This window comes from Conger conger, chromosome 2 (genome assembly GCF_963514075.1).
Source record: "Conger conger chromosome 2, fConCon1.1, whole genome shotgun sequence".
Taxonomy (NCBI): domain Eukaryota; kingdom Metazoa; phylum Chordata; class Actinopteri; order Anguilliformes; family Congridae; genus Conger; species Conger conger.
In genome coordinates this window covers 84,419,788-84,429,461 of record NC_083761.1, presented here as the reverse complement: position 1 = coordinate 84,429,461, position 9,674 = coordinate 84,419,788, and the positions used below count along the sequence as shown (strand labels likewise).

Genomic DNA, 9,674 nt, shown 5'->3' with positions numbered 1-9,674 from the left:
ATGGATCAGCGTATATGGTGGTAAATACTCTGAAATTATAGGTGACAGTCGAAGACTCACATAGATTGTTTCATTTCAAATCGAACGTGGTGGAGTATGGAGCCAAAAGAACATGAATTGTACCACTGTCCAAATACTTACGGACAAATATTTGTCCAATTAGTGTTGCATTTATGGATCCAATATATATGAAATTATAATAAAATACAAAAACAAAAATGTTTGTCTTTTTCAAAGACAGGCAAGCGACATGTTTTATTTGAAATATTTGGAGTTACAGTGAAATATGTACAGAGTAACATCACAGGATATCATATTATTTTGTCATTTACAAACACAGAGGACTGTTTCAGTAGAAAATCATGCTTATATAAGATCATGTCATGTCTATAAGAGATATTTGCACTAGCAGAACACACACACACACACATAAGCACACAACCAGGTTTCTTCTTGTGTGTCTCTCATTTCACCTGTAATGAGAGAAGAACATATATATTAGTACATGACAAACAAACTGTGTACTTTGTCACAATTGAATGAACAATACAAGCTGACACTTCCTCACAAAAAAATGCTTTATTTACGTCAATATTTAGTATTTCCATGTCTATTTAAACAGAAAATGACTGACTATTGCCGTCAAACCTATAGTTATGTGTTCAGTTGCACACACAAACACATAGGCCATACTTTTTTCGGAAACACAGATTTACTGTTTTTGACTGATTTTGTCTGTAAAAATAAGGCTTATCATCATCATCAACAGCGTTGTTTTGAGCCAGTCCCCACGATTTCAGATTTTTCATGAAGAAAAATTATTACATTTCAGGATCTAACAACAAGATTTGGGATGCTTTACCCAACCCCAAAGCTTATAATAAGAAAATAATTGGCTTAGAATGACTATGCACTGAGAAAAATGGTTTTATCGTTCAAAAAAGATAGAAATGGTAAGTAATTATATTGATTTCACCATACACATAGTGTAATCATTGAAACGGTGGTATTATCTTCCACTATCAGGTCAACTACAAGGAGTATAAAGCGACAACACATAGCCCATTCATTATGGTTAATTTCTGCGAAATCTACGGTTGCTCAAATCGAGCTGATCGGGCGAGATAGTCGTTTTTTCGTTCGACAAAGATTATTTACCCACCAGAGAAAAGAAAAGCGAAGGTTGTCAAGAGAAATAAGAGCATGGTGGATTGGTAATATAAGTAGGCAAGATTTTGAGTATATACGAGTTTGCTCGCATCCGTTTATCACTGGAAAGCTTACTTTTAATGCGCAGTATCATATAACTTCCTCACATTCAGCATGAGCCAGTTTTACCAAGCGTCTAGTCCAAACTACCGAGCTACGAGCTACTCGACGATAAAATTAGCTGATAAATGTTGTGTGGTATAAATGCAAAATTCCACGGTGTTACGGAAAAATGATGCTGTTTGCAGAAAATATTTTAACGTTAGCCCATGTGATTACACCTACTGAGTGTAGGTGTAGGCTATAGGACTGTTAGCTAGTTACGTTGTTATCCTTCTTAGTTGTTTTCCGTGTTGTCACCGATTTCATGTTAGTAATGCATAAATCAAGAGTATTAGTAGGATTTCAAGTTATAGCGAACTAAGGCTACGTATGAACTGAAGTACAGCTGGTGCAGAGGGTTGCTCGACAGAGACGTCCCACTCATAATATCTTTGTTTTCTTCGGTTAAAGGTCAACCATCCAACCTTTATATGTAAACTGATATTGACTGGGCACCATCATGATCATTTTTAATGGATGCCATCTCATGTCGGTCTAGTTTAACACCTGTGTTTGACCATGTAAATGAATGGGTTGCTATGGGTTGCTATAGGTTGCTATGGCCGCTTGTCCTCCAACGCGTCAGTCTTGTCACGTGATTAAGAACGATCCATACTGTAGGCTAGCTATATTTCTCAAGCTGAAAAGGAGCTTGTTATTTGATATGTTTGGTCATTTAAATTCCAGGAGTGTTTGCAGTTCATCTGTTTGTTTGTTTTTTAAACAAAATGGAGAAGATTTTCAAGAAGTGAAAAAAGCCTTCACTGTCTATCAAAGTTAGCTCTAAGTCAAACCATGGGGTAGATCCGTAAGTAGCTACTGAGTTCACTTGAGTGTATTAGTGTCCATATGGAGTGAACCATTTAGGAATTGCAGTCTTTAAAATTGCGTTATTGTCCCGAAACTTAAGTACTCATTAACTGCATATAATGCAGCTACAGACTAATATTTACGTTTAGCAAAGGCTCGTGAACAGAATGGTAGCCTATTCACCAGTTGTTGGGCTCTCCTCAATAAGATTTAAGACATACTTTATTGAACCCCTCGGGGTAATTTGTCCTCTGCATTTGACCCATCCTAGTTAGTTAGGAGCAGTGGGCAGCATCCACAGTGTAGCACCTGTGGACCAACTCCACTTTCTTGGTCAAGGAGTAGGCTACACAGAAGCTGACATGCATGTCTTCAAGCAGGGCTTAAAGTTCTCAGGCACGGTGGCGAATTTCCGGCGTTTGGCCGTTTTTTCCACAAAACAATATTCTCGAAAAATAAAAGAATTAAAATATATATATACAATAAAAGAGAAAATAAGACAACAACTCCCTGACCAAGTCAAGATAATACATAACTTTGCAAATTGTCCCCTAAAATTATAGTATATACAGGAGGAATTTAATTTCGCGTAATCTATCAATATGATAACATCCCTTCTTTTGCAACACAAAGTCCTAAATGTCATAACGCGATCCCACGTGTCTTTGTTTTTGTTCTGGATGCGTCCTATCCAATCACATTAAAAAATGAAAATCGATTACATTACATTACACGGCATATTACAAGAAATAAGAAGTCCGACGTCGAACAGCGGTATTTGCCGGTTTAAAATAACATCCCATATCAAATTGGAAAATGACTAATCGTAACTCCATGTAATAACAGCATAACTTGTGTAATATTTCGCAAATTAACCTAATTGTTTTGTCATAGTATTGCGAAACCATGACTTTTGCACTTCTATCTGTCGACATTTATAAGTAAACTAGCGTAGTTATATTTAGAGTAGCCTACTTTACATTCAACGAATAACCGCCACGTTAGCTACCGCCTTAACAGAGGAATTTCAGATTATTCTGAACAATTTAGCCACAGAATTGTATCTTGCTTTAAGCCCTGTTTAAGGAAACCGTGCGTGTTGCCCATCCTGCCCCGGGTTACCTATGTGGTTACCTTGATGGCAGTAGCTCCGATGCTGTAGAACAGAGAGATGAGGAAGAGGAAGATGAAGGCAATGGCAGTGTCGGCTGCGCCGGAGTCATCCTCCACATCAATGGAGTTGCAGTCTTCTGAAAGGAAGGAGACAGCATTAGAACCGTCGCATGGTTCATTGGTTCATTATTTTAAAAGACCATTGTTTCTTCTCCTTAGCTTATTGTTAGTGCTAAGTGCTTATTTCATAACTTTTGTTGTCCCAATGGTTTAAGGTAAAATAATAATAATAATAATAATAATAATAATAATAATAATAATAATAATAATAAACACTCCATTGCTTTCCTTTTTTAAAGTGCCAATCCAGCATAAACAGCCTATTTGATACCTGGCAAATATAATTTTTGTAGCAGTATCGATTCAACGTGGCTGCATTCCAAAATTTCTCATTTATATGCTGTTTTAAACTTGTCCGTGTTTCCAACAGGGGAGGGGATGGGCATGTTCTCCATTTATTAAGCCTCTGGTGCCGAATATACCCACTGAGGTGCATTCATCTATGCACTTACCCTGGCCAAATTATACAATTTTGGACAGCATTCTGAAAACTTTGGAAATTTCTTCACACTGAATTGCTCCCCAGGGACATTTTGCTTTCGGAGCCCCACAGAAGATGATATGCTTCATTTTATAATTAATTCCTAGTCATCCCCAGGATCCGGTATTGGAACCCAGTGTGCATGCCCTGGTGCCAGAAACATGGCCTCCATTAACTGCCTTCATGCCATTGATTAGTTCCTATAGGAATTCATGGAACCGGTAAGCAGAAGCTGTCTCCATTTCTTATACCATGTCGATGGTTTCCAGCAATGTTTCCATTGACAATCAAATGTTTTTGGATTGTTATAGCGGTGAGATGTTGCTCCTCGTGTATTTTCAATTGGGCACGGTGGAGAAGGTTACGTAATCGCCCTTTGGTCGGCCATGTAGAATGTAGCTTAGCTTTAAAGAATGACTATAACTGTTCTGATTGACACGGTTCTCCAGCTAAAATACTGTCACCCACAGTGGCCCACATAATCCAAGTAGTAATCCATGATGTAATGTTTGTTGCCTTTATAATTATTCCTCAGTTTTATGATATGGCGCAGTCTCAGACTTCCAGATAAATAAATACAATAAAATTAATCGTTTTTCTAAATCCTTTAAAATAAACTACGACATTTGGACATTTGTTTGTAAAAAAAAATGCTTTTCATCAAATGAGTTTAAAAAAATGGTGTAAATTTAAAAAGCATCTTGCGCACTGCTGCATCTTGCGCACTGCTGTATTGTTACCACGCGCACGCGTTGTCAATGGCTATTACCCGTTAGCTACTTCGTACAGTTGTATATCACTGTAAATATCTTTATTGTTGTTATCGTTGGTGTTTCCACTCGTAATTCCAAAAGTTATTTGAGTGTTTGTTTTAACGGTAGCTTTAACGGTAGCTTTGACTCGCCTGGGACTTGTTGTGGAACCAAGAGCAATGCTGTATATGGCCAGCAGTGTTAGCTTTTTGTTAGCGAAATAATACTTTTGGTTGGAAGTCGGCATCAGAATTCAGTGGACCCTGTACCATGAAATGTGTCTGCGTGAAGTATTAAACACCAGTCAGTCTTCCGTTAACATATTTTCCCATTCTTTTTATTCTTTTTTGATCTGGGTTGCGTCAGGCCTAGGGCTTTTCGTTTTGGTCATGTCGTAAGAAATTAGTTCTCTCAGACAGTCCATCTCACTGAGAGAAGTTTCATCTGGGCAAAATACATTATTTTTAATGTCAAACCAAGCTTCAAAATACGCGTTGGTGGTGAATAATAACTAAAAATTAGTGTTCTGACATTCAGTGGCTTCGCTACATCACTCTGGATGGCAAGTGATTAATCTTCCTCTGCAAGCTCTTAAAGAGGAAATACTAATAATTAACTACTTGTATGGTTGACTGATAAGTGTGTGATTTATCAACCGTTGTAGAATGGGCCTCTGAAGAGATTGAATTGCTATCTTGCTTGAGTGTTGAAAAGTTCCTCAGCTCATGACAAACGGTGTATCGATTGAACCCCAAAGAGTTTCATCGAATCGCTTTCGCATCGGCAGTTTGGGTCTTTTTGTTGCAGTAAGGGAACCTCCTTCTTTACGAGGACAGAGCTTTTGGAGCTTTTAACGATGGCTTTCCTGGCGTCTTCCTTGCTGGACGTTCACACGTACTCCTGGCAGACCTTCTCCTTTAGTCTCTCGCGTGGAGTATTTATGACAACCAGAGCTCTCTTTTGCTCTTTTTTTTGTTATTGTTATTTTATTCTTTTTGGTTTCCATCACCTGGCTTCTGAAGAACCTGTTTGGCGAACCAGAGAGATGGTAGAACCTGCACTGCTCTTACGAAAGACTTAGACACAGAGTCGATAGAGGACGCAGACCAAGAGACACATGAACGGGGACACAGCGGTTTGTTGAGCGAACAGCACGGTAAAAGCATGTCCCGGCTACCTTTCCAGCCCCTTTTCTCTGTGTTATAGGCGGAATGGCAGAGAACCCCAAGGACACAACTGACTGTGGATGAACTGACTCACGGAGGAGGGGAGCTGTGTGGCAGGTATAATGTTCTTTAATATATTTAATATTATATTCTTTAATATGTATTATAATTTAATATCTTTCCCATCTAAAATGTGCCTCTCACTCATAACCATTTGTCTCTAATTAGTTGAAACTCCTTTTGTTAAGCTGACCTAAATGTTATTTTTCCTAAAGCAACAATTTGTTGTTTTTCTTTCTCATTCTGTGCATCATTTTTATGATAGCTTTTCTTATATAAATAAATGGTAGCATTTCATAATGTGCAACATAGAACATGCAAGGCTTTATCTAAAGTACCAATTCACCATCCTGTGAATTGCAGTATGGTAGACAAGGCTGGGCTTACAACTGCTAATGCTGAGAACCAAATCATACACAACACAACGTGTTAAACAAATCATAATAATGTTTAAGAGTGCTGCATGTCTTTCACGTTTTACCCTGCAATGTAAAAGCTAGATTCTAGCAGTATCTTCACGGAGTGAGCCCTTGTCTCGGCTCTGAGGGCTATGGCGGGATGTTTGCATTACCTTGACCGCCCACCCCAGATTAGAACATGTAAACCACACAGACTGCACAGACATGCCTCTTTTTTATTCATTTATTTTTATTGTCATTTTGTTTCTGCATTTTTAAAAACTTTAAAGATAGAGAGGCACACTCAGACAGACAGACAGACACTGCAGTCAGACTGAACCAGGCACAAAGGAAGGACAGGTACAGGAACGGGAGCGTGCGTTGTCAAGCCGGGCTGTTGCCAGAACGACACATATCAAAGCTAACGGTGGAGGCCTTCTGGGAGATGCTGTCGATGGTCCTGACTACTGCTCTGTTTTCGTTGTTGGACACAGACTCATGGTGTACCGCACAGCCGTACACGGTGCCCTTCTCCCAGTCCTCAATGCTGACAGACAGCTGGCTGTACGCAGAGTATAGACTATCCATTTCAACCGCCTTGCTGGTCTGGAACTTTGGTCTATCCATGGACACGTCGTCGGCAAACCAAGAGAATAGCACCTCCTTGGGGTAGAATCCTTTAGCGTAGCAGACCAGGGTCACTTTTCTGGTGCTAGCCCTTTCGGTTGGGATCATTATAAACACGGTGGGGCGCTGCATCTCACGTCCTGAAAATATGCGATGCTGGTTATGACTTTGGTTAAACTCAGTGCTTACAGCACTGCTGTGAAGGGCGCACAAGATCAAAGCCTGAGGCAAAGAATCAACAACACCTGTCTCCGTACAAGGGAAAGTTTCACATGTCTGATTATTGTGAGCAAGGCCCTTAACCCCACTTTGCTCCAGGGGGGATTTGTCCCCTGCTTAGTCTAATCAACTATAAGTTGCTTTGGATAAAAGCGTCAGCTAAATAACAAATTATTATTCCTATTATTATTATTATTGTTGTTGTTGTTATTGTTAACGGCAAGTGTGTTTGCATTGCACTGAATTCAGTTACGGTGCAATTAATTACTGTGTATATTCCCCTGTGTTTTGTGAAATCATAAACCTATATTTTACTTTGGGGCATCAAAGAAACCCTTTCACCGTCACCATTTCCTACATAAATGTGTATTATTCTTTTGCGTTGTGTCGTATAAAGACGGTTTTATAGATATAATCCATTATCGGATTAATCTACAAGACCCAAGTCCTTATTTTTATTAGCACTTGAAACTGATTCTTAGCAATTAAAACTGTGCTTCCCTCGAACGGTCTTTCAGTGCACTTGTCCCCGGTTATGGGTATGCACTTTGCACTTTGTTGTACGTCACTGGATAAGAGCGTCTGCCAGATGCCTTTAACGTAATGTAATGAAGAGTAGGTTTTTTGGAATGTTTCAACTCTCAGTTTTCTAGAACCCTAGAACTAAACGAACTAAACGTGCCAGTAGTGAATCCTGCATCGGCATTAGAACTCTTCAGTTAAGAACATCCTAATCACATATTTCTGACCTTATTCCTTACAGGCTTAAAATACTTGATGAAACGTGAGCTTTCATGAGTCTTTACAAACCCCAGCTACAATACTACAATGAGCTACAATGTCTGATTCATTCATCCATCACTGATTTGTGGACAGAATCAAAAGACTAGGTTATCGAAACAATAGGGGGGGGGGGGGTCATGTTATGAAACCCAGAAACACAACAGACAAATAAACTAGATAAAACGTGATCATAATATATATATATATGTTTTGTTTTTTTCCCCAAATTTGCGAAGCCTCAATCGCTTTGCAACTGCTTTTGATCAAATTGGAGCCCGGAGGAGGAACTTACCGATATCTCGACTGTAGGGCGTGGAAATTGGAGGTCCGGAACAATCGTGCATCACTATGCATGTGTACTTTGTTCCATTGGCCCAGTCGTCTTTCTTGGCCAGGAGCGTTACGATTCGGGAATTTCCCACAATTTTGCTGTCGGACACGAGGACCGTGCCATCTCCGTTTCGCCACTCAACATCGCTGACGACTCCCAATTCCCCGGTGATTTGGCATTTCAGCTCCACCCGGCCATGCAGGAACAGCTCCGTGGTGGACGGTTCGGGGATTGTCACCTGAACGGGAATTCCTCCACAATCTGTGGAGCAGGTATACAAAATGTAAGAACGCAATTTGTCACCACTGTCTTGAGTTTTTAAAGTGGCAAAACTACTGATCTGCACACAGAGAGAGCAGTGGGAATGTGAAAATGACATGCGGTACCATAAGGAATGAAAGCAGTTGCCAAAAGGCCAAGGGCCATTGTGCAGCCAAGTGAAGCCATCACAGCCGCTACACGCTTATCCAGAGTGACGTGTGTACTTTGGGGTTAATTTTATGTAAAAGGAACACTGCAAATAGAGGAAGAACCCAGTGCAGGTAGACAGACAGATAGATTGATAGATAGACAGAGATAGACAGACAGACGGATATTCAGACATACAGATTGATAAATAAACAGAGACATAGATAGTCAGAGAGACAGACGGATAGTCAGAAAGAAAGATAGACGGATTGATAGACAGAGGCATAGTCAGGTAGACAGGCAGGTAGATATATTGATAGATAGGCAGACAGAGATAGACAGACAGATACGTAGATAGACACTTTAAACGTACCGCTAGAGGGATTTTTGTAAATGGCCGTCCTTACGAAGTTTCCGCCTAGGTGTTCAATTGCACAGGAGACGTTGTCTCCAGATTTCCACTGATTTTCAGAAAGATGCAGAAAGGTGGAGGCGCTGAAGTTTCCGCTAATTTCCACCACGGGCAGGGTTGTGATGTCACCAGTCAACTTCTTGCCATTCTTGCTCCATGTAAAAGTGAGTTCCTTGGGAGAAAATTCGCTGGCAAAGCAGGCAAAGGAAGCGGTCTTGTTGTGCTTTAGCTGGTCCTCAGTCGGGATCATTAGATAAAGAGCGGCGGACTTGATTACGACTGAAAAACAAACACAAGCACGTGTATAGATGTGTGCAGGCACCGCCGAAACACGGACACAAGCACAAGCATATAAATGTGGAAGCAAAAAAACCGTAACGCTTGTACGGAAAGGAAACTCGATACGTCTCAGTTATGATGGCACGTGTGGTTTGGCTGCATTGCCCGACGTGGAACCCATTGGTAGATTCACACTCAAAAATGCTCAGTGCGAAATCAACACAGCGTGCATGCGCGCTTTAAAATGTTATGTCAAATTCTGTCCAAATGGGACTCAATGAAATGTGGTTTGGGCAGAACGGATCCTTAACATTTTAGTGCATAAAAACCGGACCGGTGGGGCCCTACAGTTGAGACAGTGAAGATAATCACACCATTTCGTAAGTTACCTAAGTACTTTTGTG

General features: G+C 40.2%; 1 gene segment (V, D, J or C); it reads right to left on the bottom strand.

Annotated features, from left to right (window-relative positions):
* Positions 1 to 221: 221 nt before the first annotated feature.
* LOC133113925 (Ig mu chain C region membrane-bound form-like) lies at positions 222 to 9,292 on the bottom strand. The segment is given in 4 exon segments: positions 222 to 473; positions 3,256 to 3,371; positions 8,133 to 8,432; positions 8,953 to 9,292. Coding segments are annotated over 4 exon segments (714 nt in total).
* Between the last annotated feature and the right edge of the window lie 382 nt (positions 9,293 to 9,674).